We start from the raw sequence: 19,516 nt of genomic DNA, 5'->3' as shown, positions 1-19,516 counted from the left end.
GCCTAGATCCCTTCCAGCAAAATCCCTCACACAGGACCTGTGGGAGCAAAGGGGTTAACCAAACTTGGTGAAAGGGTCGAGGGTCAGCCAAGCAGTTGACCTAATGTTTTTAAGAACAGTGGGTCAAATGTCAAGGTAACATGGCAAGGCCAAATTACAGCTTTTATTCCATTTAGATTATACGTCGCAGAGAGGTTAATGGTAAGCCAAGTATGAAGGGATTCAAATTTGAAAACAGCCACTCAAAGATCAAGGTTACAGGGTAAGGTCAAAGATCAACCTACGTTGTATTGTACTAGTATTTACTTGATGTTTGGCAGCATTTGTTGTGCTGGTCTGCACTAGTAATTCATTATCTTGAGTTACTGAAGTACATTATTTGGTTCATTTCGTTAAGTCTTGCTACCACCAGATGGTTTCATCCAGTTTAAGTGAGAGCTGTAGCGGTGATGGGGTTAAAAACAGTCTCAACCTTTTCAGTATGATTGCGCCTTGTTTGTTCTTTACTTCCGCCGGACAATATTTCGTAAAGAGGTGCCGGTGGTGTAATGCTTACTGCATCCAGCTAGCAACTGGGTAAATCTGAGTTCGATTCTTGGGCCAATCAGATTCTTGGATTTTTTTCCCCTCTAACCTGTCTCTGTTCAGCCAGGAGTAAACTGGGGAGCGGCATGTAAATTCACGTGTGTCGTATTGTGGGGGAAGATTGTGACTTGGTAAATTTTGTTGATTGGTTTAAGAATCCTCTCACAGTGGACAGGCATTAGTCCGTCAGCCATGTTATTTAGCTTTGGGGGCACAACCCGCAGTGAAATTATGGTAATTCAAGGTCATCAATAGGAACTTTGGCGTACCGGTATTCTGTTGAGGGAAGTTTGGTGAATACTGTTTAACCCTATTAATCTCATGACATGCCTGTTTTTTTTATTCTTACTCTCTCCAGACAAATTTACTTTGTTCAGGAGAGCTTTTTCGAACTGCAGGTGGAAGTTATATTGCAAAACAGATATGTCATAGACATGACGGGGTTAACACACGGCATGCTGCCGGCATCGCCTCTGATATATATATATATTTTTTTTCTGATGAAATTTTTATGTTTTCTTAAATTGGTTTTTGCCTATAAAGTTCTAGTAGTTACAGTATCAGGAATGCCTCGTTATGTTAGTTTTCATTGAACATTAAGCTTTGTTTATTGTGCTGTATCTTTATTTAGCTACGGTCTGTGTGTGTGTGTGTGTGTGTGTGTGTGTGTGTGTGTGTGTGTGTGTGTGTGTGTGTAGTGACTGTTTTCCACATCGATGGTTTTGCCTGTTAAACAGTTGTGTGCTTTCTGGTGCGCTATTCAGGAGCTACTTTTTTTTTTTTTTTTTTTTTTTAATGACTATCATCCCAGAGGGGCAAATGTCGGCTGCCTTGTTTTGTGAATCCAACTTTAGTCATAGATTTCACAGTCCGCATCCTGAGGCCTGGCAGTGCTTCCGCCAGACTCCTTTACATGCTACCACTTCGGCACTGATACCCACTGCCTACTTTGAATACATGTTGGGGTGTCTCGTACAGGACTGGTGTAATGGTATCAATACGGTTGTGTGTGTGTGTGTGTGTGAGAGAGAGAGAGAGAGAGAGAGAGAGAAATGTCAGTGGGTCTTGTGAATAATTTCGTTTCTTCCTCTTGCTTAGTGATTATTTTGCATTGTCTGATTGGATTTATTCTAAGAAATTATTATAGTTTAGTCTGACTCATTTCAGATGAGAAATCTTCCAGCAAAATACTGTAGTTCTCATGTGCATTTTTGTAAAATGCAATACTATTTAGTCAATATTTTGCATCATTCAAGCTGAATAAAAGTCGAGTCTGATTTTGTAACATCACGGATTATATAAAATAATGTGAAAATAATTATCCACATCAAGACTGGTGGAGCCTCACATCAACTGATGTCAAAACAAGTGCGTTCGTCGGCCACGTTACCTGCTCGCAAAATGAAACTATGAAAGAGGGGCAAAGAAATGGGAGTAATGAGCAAGCAAATGACTGGGATGGAATGGAAGTTTTGTGGGTGGTGGTGTTGGGGCAGGACGGTATGCTCAGTGAAAATGGGTGCTGTAGGAGGGAAGTGACGGAGTATATTAAAATATGAATATCCCACAAGAATGAAAGTGTCGGGATGAGGAACATGGAGGACTAAAAGTTGGATGGGACAAACATGGAACTGTGGTGGAGATGAGTATGGGCTCATGAGAACATCTATCTATCTATAGCCCGACGCCCTAATCCCGCAAAGGGTGGCCGCAGACAAAACGCTTCCAAGTCGCTCTGTCACCCACCATTTGACTACCCTCCTCCCCTCTCACCCCCCCCCTCTCTCATATACCTCTCAACTCCATCCCTCCACCTCATCCTCGGTCTACCTCTCCCTCTCCCTCCCTCCACCTCACCTACATACACCCTCTTAGTCAGTCTTTCATTCTCCATTCTCTCCACATGTCCAAACCACCTCAGTGTATTTCTCCTAATCTTCTCAACCACATCCACATCTACCCCACAACGTTCCTTCACTTCTTCATTCGTCAACCTGTCCCTCCACGTCACTCCACATGCTCCTCTCAAGTAACTCATTTCCACTGCTCTCACTCTTGACTTGTTTCCCTCTTGCAAGGTCCATGCCTCGCTTCCATACGTCAGGGTAGGGATCACAATACTATCATGCAATGACTTCTTAACTTCCATACTCACCTCCCTATTTCTCATCACTGCTTTCAGTGTACCAACAACCTTCCTTCCCTGCTGTACCCTTTCACGCACTTCATCCCCCAAAGTTCCATCCTTACTCATCACACTACCCAAGTACTTGAATGCACTCACATTCTCCATATCCTCACCATCCAACCTCACTGCACACTCTGTGACTTCATTCCTCTCAAACACCATAACTTTACTTTTGTTTACATTAACTTTCAGATTCTTCCTCCTACACACTGTCCCAAATTCATTCACCAAACCTTGCAATTCCCATTCATCTTCACTCAACAGTACTGTATCATCAGCAAACAGCAACACCGGAAGCTTCCAAATCTCACCCTCATTCATTAGAGCCACCCCCACATCCACTGCCCTACCCTGCACCTCCTTTACAACCCCATCCATGTATATATTAAACAGCCATGGAGACATCACACAACCCTGTTTCAGTCCCACATTGAGATCAAAGAACTCACTCAGCTCACCATCCACTCGCACCGTAACCCTAGCTCCCTCGTACATACTCTTCACAGCACTCAACAATTTCCCCTCCACTCCATATATTCTTAATACCTTCCACATACCTTGCCTATCTATTCTGTCATAAGCTTTCTCCAAGTCCATGAAGGCAGCATACACTTTCCTTCCCTTCTCTAGATACTTCTCCACTAAACATCTTAGAACAAATATCTGATCTACACACCCTTTTCCCTTCCTAAATCCCCCTTGTTCTTCTCCAACTAGCTCCTCTGTCATATGCCTAACCCTATCAATGAGTATTCTACCATACATGCACCGTAAAAACAGGTGGTGTAGGATGAATCGTTGAGGGTAGCGAATGTTTATTTCAAAGCTTTCTCCAATAAGAAAGTAAGCTCGCATTGGTTTCATATGATACAAGGCAGACTAAAAACAATCTCATGTAAACTTATTGTACCTGCCAACCCTAGGAGCACTACGTTTACTTGCGGTTGGTGCTCGAGTTGCAATTCATCAGTTAAGTCGATCAGGGCATGGGTAGATATTGGAGAAAGACCGTGGGATGCAGATACCTATTACCTTGAGTGATGTCGGCCAACGATCACTATGATGCCGGAGATCAGGATGGGGGCAGATGTAAAATCCTATACTTTGGGTGTTGTTATCAGAGAGCAGCTAAAACGGTATAGCAGTTATAGCAGGTATGCAGTAATGAGAGGTGATATTAATGGAAGGTTATATTCAACCCTCTCATTAGTCTTTTTCGTGTTTTAGTGTTGCAGTTAACAGACACCATTATTTCACTTAAGTGAGAATATAAAAACTGGAAGGGTAAGATATGGCCTTCACTAACGCCTTCAATTAAGTACACCTTCTTTAACTTGAATGTAATAATTTAGTTAAGCAAGAATACGGAAAATATATGTTCTTGGAGCAAAAAAGATAATACAGAGAATTATGATCATGGCATACAGCAGTGTGTAATCAGTACAAGTTATATTATTACCATAGATGAATGAAAGTTTGTAACTAGACAGCCCACATCTGGATTTCATCAAAGGAAATCATATCTCGTCTATCTAGATGTGAAAGAATGTGGTGACCTACCAAGACCCTCTATCAGGAAACAGGAAGTTTTACGTTATTAATTTTATGGGCGAGAACACAATAAACCCTCGTTCTAATGGACAATTTGTGGGGGAAAGGGTGCCTGGTAGAGCCAATTAACCAATGGAGCCGATTGACCATTGACTTCGGTGGTTTTCAAAAGACTCCAAATAATTAATAAGCAGTACTACGCACATTGCATACACATTGTTATGTAAGCATTTCTAAATCATTAGAGAGAGAGAGAGAGAGAGAGAGAGAGAGAGAGAGAGAGAGAGAGAGAGAGAGGTAAAATTAATCCTTTTCTGCCTCAGGATCGAAAGTCCCACTTGCTAAGAGTGCTGAGGGACTTCCCATTCATTAAGTTTTCTGCAATTCCCTCTTTTACTGTTTTCTTTTGTCACCTTTGAGTATGACAGGAAAAGAAATAAGAGGGGGAAATAGAAGAAACATGAGGAAAGGAAAGAAAGGGGAAGGGGAAATGAGAGGAAGAGAAATGTATAGGTGCAGGGATAATGGGAGAAGGGTAGGAAGAGTGAGAGAAGAGAGACAGTTAGCAAGTGGTGTGTGTTAACGAGAGAGAAAGAGAAAACTAACCCTTATGGCAGGCACATACGACCGAATTTGCCCAACGTGCGCAAATGTAAACATTGTCTTGCTGCAACCGATATGTGTTGGTCACAAGTTTCTTTTATTTCCTTTATTATTTAATTTATCATACTTTCCCTATTTTGTTACTTTATTAACTGTCACCGTGAAAGAAAAAGGAATAAGAGAGGGGGATAAATACCTTTTTCTAACTAGTCGATTATCTCATCTTCCTCTGCACATCTAGCACTACGTACTTTTTTTTGTTTGCGTTTGATGCATAAAATGACATTTTTTGATAAAAAATACAGCACCTGGGGAAAATACAATGCAGAATGCACGCGAGAAAAGGAGGACTCAGCGCCATAGTTGGTGCAAAGGCCTACTGAGGCATGGAAGTTGGAACGGGGAGTATCGTTCAAACAGCTGGGGAAGTTCATTGTCTCGGGGGCAGGGAAGACCCCCAGACATGTTCGTTAGACCCCGGATCCGGTAGTACCAGGTCCATTAGAACGAGGGTTATTGTATTTCATAGAGAATGTAAGTTAGTAGACTTTGAGCCATAACGAATGACGAAATGAAATTCCCAAACTCTAAGATTACTCGTATTTAAAATGATATCTTGACATTCCGAAAATTCAAAATATTACATACTGTATATCTGAAGTCAGGAGCGTGCTTTTATTATCCTACTCCCACCACAGCAGCAAGTTTGCATTTCTGGTCAGTTTGTATGTAAAATTCCATGTATCACTAAACTGCGGATGCCAAGAATTCGGATGTGTACTCAACAGGTGCTCTGGGCTATTTTTAAGCTGACAGTTAGACATGTAGTAAATGTTGGCAGCAGTATGAGATTATTGTTATGCTCTTAGATGGCGGTATAAGGGCAAAGTTATTTAATAATTTTTAGTATGCTTAGAAAGTAGGAAGCCCGAGTCGAATTATCTAGTTTCTTTTCGTTTGTTGTATCATTTTTGCTGTCATGTCTGGCAGACAGTTACAGAATGGTGACCATTTGGTCACTATTAATTAGTGAAACTTATTACATGGGTCCATCTGGCCCTCTTATACAGTATTCATGTGTGTGTGTGTCTGTGTGTTTGTGTGTGTGATTGTGTGTGTGTGTGTGTGTCTGTGTGTGTGTGTAGTGGTTGGGTGGAGTTAGTTGGTGAGTGGGCTTTTGTGTGGTGCGGTGAGTTGGTGACTGGCCTTTGGTGTGGTGGGGTGAGTTGGTGAGTGGGCTTTGGTGTGATGGGATGGTGAGTGAGCTGATGTGTGGCTTCCTGGAGGACAATGTAGGAGACAGGTTTCCCACAGTGGGTGAGTGGATAGGTACATAGGTGGGTGACTGAGGGAAAATACGCCCACTGGGGAATAGGTTCATGAAGTAAAGAGGCCCACGGCTGAACTGTCCTTGTGAGAAAATAGCGCCAAGGTGGAAATGAGCCCAAGTGGAAACGTACGTCCAGTGGGTAAAAAAGATCCAGGAAGGAGACAGATCCATGGGACAAAGTAGGTCCAAGTGGGGATTTATTGTGTCCCCATGTGGAGAAAATAGGTCCATTGGAGAAAATAGGTCCAAGGGGGAAACTAGGTCTAAGGGGGATATAGGTCCACTGGGAAAAGTTCTTGAGAATAATAAGTCTGCGGGAATACAGGTCCACGGGTAAAAATTGTCCATGGGAGAAATAGCCCAATGAGGAGGTAGGTTCATTAGGGAAAACAGATCTATGGGGAAAACAGATTCATCGGGAACAATGGGTTCATGGGGGAAATGAGTCCAAGAAGAAATATTGGTTCAAGGGGAAAAATCAGTTGCTGGAGGCAAATGGGCCCATAGGGTGTAAATGAATCCGCAGAGGGAACTAGGTGGGTGGGAAGATACTTAGGAGGTAACTGGGAACGAGCTTATGTGCTAGTCATTTAAGAAGGCCACCCAAGTGGTATGTGTTAATTTCACTGTTGGCACCTAGGTTACTTCTGCTTTCAAAATGTTGGGGTGTCCTGGGGTAGCTTTTCCTCAGGCACCTTCACCGTCATTGCTTCCTTCTGGTTTGTTCAGAAAGAGAAGGACTCAACAGAGGGTCTTCCACACTTCATCATCCTGATCGATCATGGGGATAAAGTTAAGTTGGTGGTGGTGTGGCTCAGTTCCATCAGTGGTGGGCACCATTATGGCATCACAGGGTATGTCTTACTGGTACTGCATCTCCTGCTTTTCAAACTGGAGGTTTGGAGGAGAACTAGGACCCTACATGCCGTGCCTGCAATATGACCGCCTTGTTTCTTGGAGGACCAGTCGGGAATTGGGGAGTCAGCTGGGGGAATGGCTGGAGAATGAGGAGGAGCAACCGCTGGGTTGGTACTGTGTAGTGAGAAGAGGTGCATGTAAAGGAAGGCAGGTTGGTGCAGGGCAGGGGTGGTAAGGAAAGAAAAGGGCGTGGAAAGTGGGAGGTAGGGCATTAGAAGACATTGAAAGTAGATGATATGGAGCAATAAAGTTAGGGTGGTAAGGGGAAGTTGTGCAGACCTGAGTAAGTCAGCTGGTGCAAGGTGAGCAGAGGAGAGGATAAAATTATCACGGGGTGGAGAGGAGGCTGTAACTGGCAAGCTTATGCATGACTGACAATGGATGCACAAAAACATTGCCGTAGGCTACGATATGTAGTCTTGGAATTTACAATCCAGGTCCCTTGTTCAGATCTAGGTGCAACCAACATAAGCTGGAGGAAAAATGAATGTTCTAAGTTCTCATGTTTGATTGGGAATTGAACCTGGGACCCCTTAGTGGCGAGCCGAGTATACTTCCAATCACACAACAGTCTAGGCAAAATTCTATGACTGTACCATACATAACAGCATTGCCTGGAACCCTGGGAGGTCCCCTGTGGGAGACGACCCCCAAAGTCCCATTTTATCTGTTGTACCTGTGATTCTTCTTGAGCCCATTTACCCAGGGATATATTCCCCATGGACCCATTCTTACCATGGACCTTTTCACGCCATGGATCTATTTTCCCATTACTTACCCGTTCACTCACCCACCCAAGCTGCCTCGCTCTGCCCCATCACACCCACCCACCCACCCATCCCTGCCTACTTCGCCTATCTGCCCATCACCCTACCCACCCAGCTGCCAAGATTCATCACAATGAATTTGAGACAGTGATCGATGTGGCTGAAGGAGGAGATCAAAAACTCTGTGGTAACTGGTCGCCAAGGTCCACCGTGTTGACCTGATTAGTTCTATTTTTGGCCATCAGGGGCCCCACTTCAGCAACTTTAATTCATGCATTTAATTTCTCTGTACTGTATAAAGTTACCCCTGTTCGACCACTTTGGAGCTCCCTGGATACCTCTCCCATATTTTCTATAGCACACACACACACACACACACACACACACACACAGCTCTGACCTACCCTATATTTACCATTGCAGAGGAGCCGACGTCGGGCGAAATAGTAGCTCCATCCTCACGTCCAAGCACCCAGGAGTCTGGGCCCTCGTTGTGGCTGGGAGGGGAGGACGGCATCGGAGTTAGGGGTGGAGGCGGAGGCAGGAGATCACCAGCAGTGCTCAGGATAGACACACACAAGAGGAGTTTTGATGACGCCCTCGACACCTACCGAGCACCAGGCCCTGAGGTGAGCTTAGTTATTCTTTCACTTTCCATGGCAGTTATTTTACTTAGGCTTCCATAAGACGATTTTGTTCAGCTGAGGGAAATTCAGCAGTCAAAAGGTTAAAAACTATCTCGATTGAAATTTGGGGAGCTGGAACTTACTTCAGCTGAATGAAAAGGTTACTTTTAGTCTGAGCACATACTACCTATGTGCATCCATAAAGCGCGATATGATATGCTGCGAAAAACGAGAAAAGATATTTGTCGCAGCCAGACAGTTTTATTTAACGTAAGACAGAACTGTCGTATATAAGAGTTTTTTAATGCTATATCTAACAGCTCCAGTTAGAAGTCTGTCATAAGCTGAATACAGTCGTCAATGGATGGCATGAGTATAGTGAAAAAGACGTTTTGGGGCTCACTGGATCTTATTTTTTATGGTAAAGTAACAGTTTCAGAGCAGTAAGAGAGGAGCAGTTCGGACATTCAGAATGATGAAACGGTAACAGCTACTCCTGATTACCCCCTTGGAAGTATAAGGGTCCAAGACTAGACTATCATAATGCAGTGCACTGAAGTATTGGTGACCAGCCTATTTTCCAGGATGGTATCACATGATCGAAAGCTCCAGTGACCTCTTAGGGGTCAAAACATCTGCTAGGTTCAGTCCTACTGGAACTTCCTAAGCACTCGAGATACGAACAGATGTGAAGCAGTAATACTTGGGCTGGATAAGTCAGGGACAGAAATTCACTTACTATTCCCTTGCACCTGCATCACGCTTGTGGAATGTCTGTCACTTTCCCTCCTGACGTATCGTATCTTTCTGTGGGCAAAGAAACGTTATAAATCTCTCAGCTTAATAATACTAACTAGCAGGACTTTGATGCATGGTCTTGGGGAGATTGGACGTGTTTTTCTGGCTCTCCTCTAGCTTTTGGAGATGCCTCACCGGCATTAGTTTTGTAAATAAAGCGATTAAAAGGTAGGTTAGCTAGTACTAATTTTCCATCCAGCCCTTTAGAGATATAGTAAGTGTCTATATCTGTTTCCTGAGATTGCCTTTGCTCACTCACCTTTGGAGTGTACCCCTCACTGATCGCTCTGGGGTGTGAGTCACACACAGGCACGTCCTCCCGAGAGTGGTTTGAGAGGGTAATCTCAGACTAGGTGTGACTTCCCCGGGTGATTTGTCCCTTGTTTGTTTTTCTCCTTCTTCCCACTTCCCCCTCACGGGGGGAGTGGTTACTATGACGGACGCCCTTACTGCCTTCCCCCCCTTCAGGGGGGGAGGTGGTCCTGACGATTGTAGGAATGACCGGACTGACCACCCCCAGACTGACGGATGCCAGACTCGAGCCCCACTTGACATCCCTGTAGCAAATGCGACATACGTCACCATTCATGCGCTGGGTTCCACTCCCCTGTCCAGTCTCAATCCCTTCCTTATCAAGAAGGTGATTGACCACTGTGCGGGAGAAGTTCAACAAGTTAAAAAACTTGCTATTGGAGATCTCCTGGTTAAAACTGTAAACTCGGCACAGGTAAAGGATTTGTTGAAACTGCGCAAATTCCACTGTTACGATGTCGAAGCCAAAATCCCAGTCTCCATGAATTCTTGCAAGGGTGTTGTCACTTGCAGGGATCTAATGGTGATGAGCGAGGACGAGATCGTAAGTGAATTGGCGCAGCAAGATGTAACTGAGGCAAAATTCATTACTCAATACTCGGAAGGCATAAGGACGAAGACAGCAACTATTATCTTGACGTTTGCCAAATCTTCTCTTCCTAGTGATGTCAAAGTTGGTTACGAAATCATTCATGTTCGGCCATACATCCCTAACCCTTTGCGTTGCTTGAAATGCCAGCTGTATGGGCATGGTACAAAGACTTGTCGGACTTCCCAGCCAGTGTGCGGCAAGTGTGCAAGCCAGGGTCATGATGCAGAAAGTTGCACAACAGAGACAGTACGTTGCTTTCACTGCAAGGGTGCTCACTCCACTTCCTCTAGGGATTGTCCCAAGTGGAAGGAGGAGAAGGAGGTCTGCACAGTGAAGGCAACTGAGGGTATTTCCTTCTATGAAGCTAGGAAAAAGGTGAAGGAGTTGCATGCAACCCCCACGCCGAATAGGTCCTATTCTTCGGCGGTAATGTCCCTTCCTGTGATGTGCTCTGTCGAGACACAGACCGACCTTGTCCTTCTCTCTCCTGCCACTCACAGTACATCTCCATCTCAACTTCCTGTCCGCTCCAACTCTCTCACTGACATCCCTAAAGCTTCAACTTATTCTCAGGCTGCTGCTGCCTCTCCATCAGTACGGCCTAAAGAGAAGTCTGACAAGCCTACTAAAAATAACATGACCACCCTCATGAAACAGTCACGTCCTCATGTCCTTCCAGTTCCTACTCCAGCGAGGGAGAGAAAGGTTAGCTCTTCCTCGGGGGAGGCTGGGAACCTAGTTATTGATGAAAATATGGAGGTTTCCATCAACAAGCACCGGGATAGGTCCCCCGGTAGTCGCTCGCCTGCTGGTGGGTGACAAAAAAAAAGACGAAGCACACTGGCCCCCAATGAAAAGCATAAACCGTCGTATTCACTATATTACAGTGGAATTTTGGAGGTGTCGGGAATAAGTTACAAAATATAGCAATCTTGCTTTCCTTACACAGGCCAGACGTTGTTTGTTTACAGGAGACACGCCTGGAGGATCATCCTGATCCTCCACAGTTCAAACACTACCACTTGTATAGAAGATATGTAGGTCATGGAGTAGCCATATACACACACAAATCACACTCACAAACGAAAGTGATTCTAAATTCTACTCTGGAAGCAGTCATGTGCAGAGTAAAATTTAATAACACGTATCTGTCTATTTGCTCTCTGTACTGTCCTCCACATGGCCTCATTGATAGTCTGTCTATCTATCTATTGCCAGACGCCTCAATCCCGTTTGGGGTGGCCACAAACAAATCGCCTCCAAGTCGCCCTGTCCCCCGGCCATTTCACTGCCCTGCTTCCAACTCACCCCCCCCTCTCTCATATACCTCTCCACCCCATCCCTCCATCTCATCCTCGGCCTCCCCCTCCCTCTTCCCCCCTCCACCTCACTCACATACGCTCTCTTCGTCAGTCTTTCACCCTCCATCCTCTCCACATGGCCAAACCACCTCAGTGTGTTCCTCATAACGCTTCCTATCACATCCACATCCACACCACAACGCTCCTTTATATCCTCATTCGTCAGCCTGTCTCTCCATGTTACTCCACAGGCTCCTCTTAAATAACTCATTTCCACTGCTCTCACTCTTGACTTGTGTCCTTCCAACAACGTCCACGCTTCACTTCCATACATTAGAGCTGGTATCACAATACTGTCATGTAGTAACTTTTTCACTTCCATGCTCACTTCCCTGTTCCTTATCATGCTTTCAAAGAACCAGCAACCTTTCTTCCCTGCTGTACCCTTTCAAGCACTTCACCCTCCAAACCTCCATCCTTACTCATCACACTACCCAAGTACTTAAACGTACTCACATTTTCCAATTCCTCACCATCCAACCTCGCTGTACATTCACTGACTTCACCTCTCTCAAAGACCATCACCTTACTCTTCCCTACATTCACCTTTAGATTCCGTTTCTTACTCACTCTCCCAAACTCATCCACCAAGCCTTGCAGCTCCCCTTCGTCTTCACTCAACAACACAGTATCATCTGCAAACAACAGTACAGGGAGTTTCCAAACATTATCCTCTCTCACCAGGGCCACTCCAACATCCACTACCCTACCTTGTACCTCTTTTATTACCCCATCCATGTACAGATTGAACAACCATGGAGACATGACACATCCCTGTTTCAACCCAACTTTCAAAGAGAAAAATTCACTTAGTTCACCATCCACACGCACTGCAGCCTTCGCACCATCGTACATACTCTTCACAGCATTCAACAACTTCCCATCTACTCCATATATTCTTAACACTTTCCACAATCCCTGTCTATCCACCCTGTCATATGCTTTCTCCAAATCCATGAAAGCCGCATACAACTTTTTTCCCTTCTCTAGAAACTTTTCCACTAAAGATCTAAGAATGAATATCTGATCTACACAACCTCTTCCCTTCCTAAGGCCTCCCTGTTCTTCTCCAGCTAATTTCTCTGTTCTTTCTCTAACTCTGTCAATAAGTATCCTACGATACACTTTTCCTATTATACTAAGAAGACAAATGCCCCTATGATTACCACACACTTCTTTTTCCCCTTTTCCTTTGTACAAGGGAATAATTATACCTGACTTCCAATCCTCCAGGACTCTACCTTCCTCCCAGGCCAATCTGCACATCTTCCACATCCATTCTACTATTATCTCTCCCCCGTGCTTCAACATTTCACCACACACTCCATCAATTCCTGGGGCTTTCCCCGATTTAACTTTCTTCATTGCTTCCACAACTTCTGTCCTACTGATTTCTTCCTGTCTTCTCACCTCCCTCATTGATATTGATGCTTTATATTCACTATTTGAACATCTGCCTGGGAATGAGTTAGTGTTGGGCGATTTTAATGCCCATCACTATCAATGGGGTAGCTTGAGGATTGATGGTTGTGGGGAGCAAGTAACCGACCTGATACTACAGTCCAACCTCTGTCTTCTTAGCGATGGTAGAGCGACTCGTGTAGATGATCGTACTGGTAACTTTTCGGCCATTGACTTATCTCTGGCCTCCCCTGGTATACATCAAGATTTCTCATGGGACCCTTACGATGACTCCTTGGGAAGTGATTATTTACCCATCTGTCTTTCTTATACATGCGACATCATTTTGGACCCTCCACCTCCAAAATTTATCTATAAGAAAGCAGATTGGGGATCCTTCTCAAGGATCATCAATTTAGATATATCTGGGGAGACCATGGATGTTGCGGTCAAAAATATAACTACTTCCATATTACATGAAGCTGAGGCTGCTATTCCCAAGACTTCTACAGTTCATGCAAAGCATAGAGCACATTGGTGGACGCCGGATTGCCGACAAGCATTAAGAAAACGCAATAGGAGATACAGGATTTTTGATAGTCAGCCCACTGAAAAAATTTTTATTGCATACAGACAGGCACGGGCTGAGACAAGGAGAATAATAAAAAGGGCCAAACGTGACTCCTGGCGGTCCTTTGTGTCCACGGTGACTCATACAACAGCATTACGTAAAGTCTGGTCCACTATAAGAATATTAAATAATAAAGGCCCATATTTCCCTGTCACCACCCTTCAGGTTAATAATAACATCTATGACGAGCCCATGGACGTTGCTAACATCCTCGCCAGGAGTTTATCTCATGTAAGTACCTCAGCCAATTACAACCCGCGTTTTCAACACCATAAATGCACGGCTGAGCTACAGATATTAGACTTTGCCACAGGAGACGTAGACTCCCCGTACAACCAAGGGTTTACGCTAGATGAACTGCTCCTTGAACTTAAATCCTGTAAAGACACCTACCCTGGACCACACACCATCACGTACGGTATGATCCAAAATCTTAATCAGGACAACCTGATTAAGATGTTAGCATAGTACAATGAGATTTGGGCGTCTTGAACGTTCCCAAACTCATGGCACTTTGCGCACGTCATACCGATACCTAAAGAGGCTGGTTGTCTTATGAATCCCACTTCATTTCGTCCTATTGTGTTGACTTCTTGTCTATGTAAGGTCATGGAACGTATGGTAAACAATAGGCTTCTTTTTGTTTTAGAGTTGAAGAATTTGTTAAATGATCAACAATGTGGCTTCTGTAAATACAGAAGTTCGCTAGATCATTTAATGAACTTGGAACATTGTATTGCAGAGGCATTTGCCAATAAAGAATTCATGGTAGGGGTGTTCATGGACATCCATAAAGCCTATGACATGACATGGCAACACGGTATACTAATGAAGCTCTATGCTTATGCTTTAAGAGGATATTTGCCTATTTTTATTTCAAATTTCTTATGGGACAGGACTTTCTCTGTCAAATTGCCCCGTATTGTAACATCAGATATATTTATCCAGGAAAACGGGGTGCCACAGGGAAGTGTGCTTAGTCCTGCTTTATTTAGTATTATGATCAATGATATTCTGTCATCAGCTCCCATCCCGAGGAATCTTAAATACTCTCTCTATGCTGACAATTGTGCAATATGGCACTCTTCCCGTAATGCACAATTTTTGGCTGGGCGGATTCAAGCAGCCCTTGACTCCGTCCACCTATGGGCCTTGCAGTGGGGATTTAAGTTTTCTGTCCGTAAGTGTACTGCTGTAGTCTTCACTAATCGTAACGTACCTAATTTGTGCTTAACTTTGGATAATCAGGCGGTACCTTTTCAAAATTCTGTAAAGTTTTTAGGAATGCATTTTGATCGTAGAATGAATTTTAAACTTCACTTTAATACTTTGCTTGCTCGTTGTGATAAACCGTTAAATGTCCTCAAGTACCTAGCGGGTACTACCTGGGGTGCTGACAGAAAATCTTTATTAATGGTGTATAAGTCCCTTATTCGATCGAAGCTAGACTGTGGCGCACAGGCGTATGGCTCGGCATCCGATGCCACGCTGAAAGGATTGGATGTGCTACAGAATAAATGTTTGTGAATGTGTCTTGGAGCGATCCGGTGTACCCGTGTAGCTTGTATGGAAGTGGAGGCGAATGTGCCTCCCCTCCGTATTCACCATGACCACCTGGTTTGGTCCTATGGACTTCGAACATTTAGGAAAAGTAATATCGGCAATGTGGCCTGTACCCTCCTGCGTCAATACCACCACCTTCTGCGGGGGGTGCGTCGGCCACTTGTCGTTCGCCTCCACTTACTGACTCAGGAGCTTGGTGTGGACCCCAGTGACTGTGACAAGTCCTATGGACTTCGAACATTTAGGAAAAGTAATATCAGCAATGTGGCCTGTACCCCCCTGCATCAATACCACCACCTTCTGCGGGGGGTATGTCGGCCACTTGTCGTTCGCCTCCACTTACTGACTCAGGAGCTTGGTGTGGACCCCAGTGACTGTGACAAGTTGGTGTTAAAAAACATAGTGCCTTGGGAGCCACCTGGCTTTACTGTTGATGTTACATGGCTCCCAGCACCAAAGGCCAAAGCGCCGGAGGCGGAGGTCCACCACTTGCTCCATAACATCATCATTCATCACTTGGGGTCCCACCACTTGTACACCGACAGCTCCAAGTCGAGTGAATGTGTGGGTGCAAGTGTGTGGTCGACTGAATGTGCCCTCAGGTATTGGTTGCCGACTCATACATCTGTGTTTACCTCCAAAGTTTTTGCTATTGACAAAGCCATAGACTATGCTCTCAATTCTAGGCATGACTCATTTGTCATATTTTCGGATTCAAAATCAGCCCTTCAGGCAATTGCATCTTGCACTACGGATTCTCATGAGATCCAGGGCTGCATCGTTAACCCGCCCCATCCCGACCACTTTTCCACCACTGACTCCCCCCAATCCCGACCATTTTTGGATTTTTTTTTTTTTTTTTGGCACAAACCTCCACTTTTGGTGAGAAACATCAAAAATTCGTAGAGAAATCACTCACCTGAGGTTTAAAATACTCGATATAGGTAGGAGTACCTCCTTACCTTACTGGGCTTTCTAACAGGCAGGCACCAAAGAGAACGAGTTCTGTGGGAGGATAACTATTTCACACCACTCATAAACGGTATTTATTTATTTACTTAGTACGAATTTATATGTAGTACGAGAGTATATTCGTTTTCATGCAGTAATATAGGCATTATAAGCATTGTTTCACTCACTAACTCATCACCATACCTGACCTTTTTTTGCCACATTACCTGATCATCATTTCTGACTGTTTCTTCCTCTAATGCTATGTAAAGTTTGTCCTCCACATTGTCATTGATTGGGGAATCACTCTGGCCCTGAATTTCATATCGTGGCATGACATGGCTTTACTGGCCAGGTCACTGATAACAGGTGAATTGCTGAGGCAATGGCATGCGGGGGGGGAGCAGGTCATGCTGGGTAAGGCATTGTCCCTGCCTGGCTTCTTGTAGAGGAAGGTGTCATGTGTATATGTACCAAAAATCACTTGCGAAAATTGAAAATTGTGCAAATTAGGGACCTTGCAATTGATTCGCGTTTATGTACGTCGACGGGATTGGCAGTGACAAAACGTGTGGACGTTAAAGAACGTCGACGGGATGCCGCGGGTTAATAAGTTGCATTCATGGAATAAGTCATTCACGCTGATCAGGGTGCCTGGTCATTGTCGTATCTACGGCAGTGAGCAGGCTGACTTACTTGCAAAATCGGCTGTAGAGCCCCGAAGAGACTTGGGACATTCCTCGTGATCTACGGTCGAGTCTCTCTTACGGAAAGAAATCAATAAATCTTCTGTGGCAAGGTCAGTGGACCAGACTACGTATTCCAACTTGTCACGGGGTTTTTAAAATATCACGGTTTTTAAAATAAATGCTATTATTTAATTGGTAATAATATTCAATAATATTGAAGAGCAGGGACAACGATTGTCTTACTAAATCAAGCAACGATTACTTTACGCTGACTTCTTCGCACAATTCTCTAAGAACGAGAATTTATAAACTTCCTCAACAGTACACAGCAGAGACTAATTACTCAATTGCTGTTTCTTAGTACTGTTAGCCTCTGGAGAAAGTTACTTCACCCCTGACAATAAATAACTAATACTAATAATAATATCAGGCTCTTGCTGGTGCTTAACTCCTAGGAGGCACAACAGATTTTAAGTTTTAATACAAGACTGGCCTAAGTACCAGTTATGAATAGCAAAACGTTTATGCAAGCTATGAGCTATATGGAAAATAAGCTTAATTGTGGAGAAATGAAACAAGAGTTTACATTACATTAAGCTCAAGGAAAAGAACTGTTATATTTATTGATTACAAAAATAAAATTAACGTTACACTTCAAATGAATTCAAATAAAGAGATCGTACTCACTCACTCGTGCTAAATTCTTACGCCTAGGAAAAACACCTTAACTAAACTCTTAAGACTAGGAAAACGAAAAGAAATACTGGTCACTGAATGCTGTGTATCACCTAGGGTGGGAGCACTGGAGATTCCTGTGGTCTAGTGGAGTCTGGGTACTAGCGACCTCTCACACTGCTGGAGCACAGGACCTCTCTCCGTCACAGCAAACACTGGACTGCATAAGTCGTGGGAAACAAAAGCGGAGCACTAGGCCGCATTTTTCTAACGGTCGAGGCAAGCAGGGGCGAACAATAAAGAAACAGTAGTAGTGCTCGGTCACTTTTGAAACAGTGACGAATGTTTTGAAAAGTATACCACCGAAGTGGAGAGAGAAACGGTTAACTGAGCGATACAGAGTGAGTTTTCCACTAATAGTTCGTGGCTTCTCACAAAAGGGAAATGTCGCGAATTTGATTCGTGACACAACTTGTAAGCCGCACCTGGGCAACTGGGACACTGCCAACCGACCCAGTCACCTGGAGGAAAAAGTATTGGTGAGAATATGGCTCAATGCCACCATTTTAACTCACATAAAACCATATATGGAAAGATGCTTCCCACTGCACTGTGACATCTGTAATGCTGTGTTATCTATCAGTCATATCATCCTGCGCTGTCGGCGATTTATTCATGAACGTGCTTCACTTATAAATTACTGCGGCGCAGTAGACGTCCCCTTCACCCTTTCCACCATCCTGGGTGATGGGGACATTGTTATGATTGATAAATTGATGGCTTTCTTGAGAGAGACCGGACTGATCAGAGTGATGTGACTTTTTTACTATATGGTTTTGTTTTTTATCGACTGTAATTATGTATATATTGTACTATTAATTAGGGCTGACAGTTGACATATTTGAAATAGTTCCTTCTTCCCACTGATCTATTTCTAATATTGATGTCCCCTACATTAAACTCCGTTCCTCGACTGACAGTGACCAGCTGATGTGTGTAAGTGTTCAATATAGAAAGGTATTGGGCAGTTGCAGTCGATGGTGGTCTGTTGGGCGAGGTTCTTCACTTTTTGTACAAATTATGTAAATACAGTATACCATCTTGCTTAAGTTATTCTAATTAGGGCTGACAGCTGATGTATATGGAAATGTTCCCGACTCGTCTGGTTCCCTTTCATATATTGATGTCCCCTACATTAGGTTGTGCATCGACTGACAGTCACCAGGTGATGAGTGCAGGTATGTCATGTAGAAAGGCATTACATATCTGCAGTCGATGGTGTTCTGTTAGTCGAGGTATTTTTACCATTAGTGTAGGTCTAGCTATTTGTCTCTGTAGGATTTAGTTTAGGTTAGCGATTTGTCTGTTAGGTGATTAGTTTTAGGGTCTTTAGATTAGTTTTTCTTTATAATATAAGGTATAAAAAATTGTGGTGTGATTGGTGTAGATGAAAGAATTTGGCAACACTATGTGATGAGAGCTGGCAACACGGGGGAAAAGCAAAGTGAGACAAGGGTGCTGGCGAGCGGGAAGTTTTGAAGTGGTGGCTTGCTTGGTGAGACGTTTCTGATACCTGCGGTGGCAAGGAGGTTGGTTGTTTTAGGGAGCTCCTCTTGGGATGGTGATTTTCCTAACCTTAGTCGCAATGGGGCTGTAAGGTCGGTAATAGTTGGTCATGGAAAAGTCTGGAAGGTCAACTTTAGGAAGCGCAGGTGACCTGCAGGGAGGACAGGTGCTGGAGACTCGAACAAGCAGTCAACTGACTCTGCTGCCACAGGCAAGGTAATTGAATTTTATGTTAACCCACAAGCTATCTAGGCTGTGTATCAACATGGCTGGAAAAGGGAAGCTGAGTAGCGAGATGATGAGGTCGTATGATGGTCAGGGCGATGTGGTGGCCTGGTTAAAAAAGGCTGAGTTGGTGGCCAAACTGACGGACATCAAAGATTTGGCCAGGTTTGTACCACTGTTTCTG

At 44.1% G+C, this 19,516-nt stretch overlaps 1 protein-coding gene across 1 annotated transcript in view; it reads left to right on the top strand.

Annotated features, from left to right (window-relative positions):
- Positions 1-6,180: 6,180 nt before the first annotated feature.
- LOC145391427 (uncharacterized) overlaps positions 6,181-19,516 on the top strand; it is a 77,178-nt gene continuing 63,842 nt past the window's right edge. Inside the window, exons 1-4 of the mRNA XM_080266040.1 lie at positions 6,181-6,244; positions 6,898-7,111; positions 7,155-7,282; positions 8,366-8,571. Of these exons, the coding sequence (XP_080122166.1) occupies positions 6,181-6,244; positions 6,898-7,111; positions 7,155-7,282; positions 8,366-8,571 (612 nt within the window). The remainder of the gene's footprint in view (positions 6,245-6,897; positions 7,112-7,154; positions 7,283-8,365; positions 8,572-19,516) is intronic.

Source organism: Coenobita brevimanus, chromosome 18 (assembly GCF_032717465.1).
Source record: "Coenobita brevimanus isolate Jiangsu-jjx chromosome 18, ASM3271746v2, whole genome shotgun sequence".
NCBI lineage: Eukaryota > Metazoa > Arthropoda > Malacostraca > Decapoda > Coenobitidae > Coenobita > Coenobita brevimanus.
The sequence above is the reverse complement of the archived record's forward strand: the minus strand, read 5'-3'. Positions and strand labels throughout refer to the sequence as shown.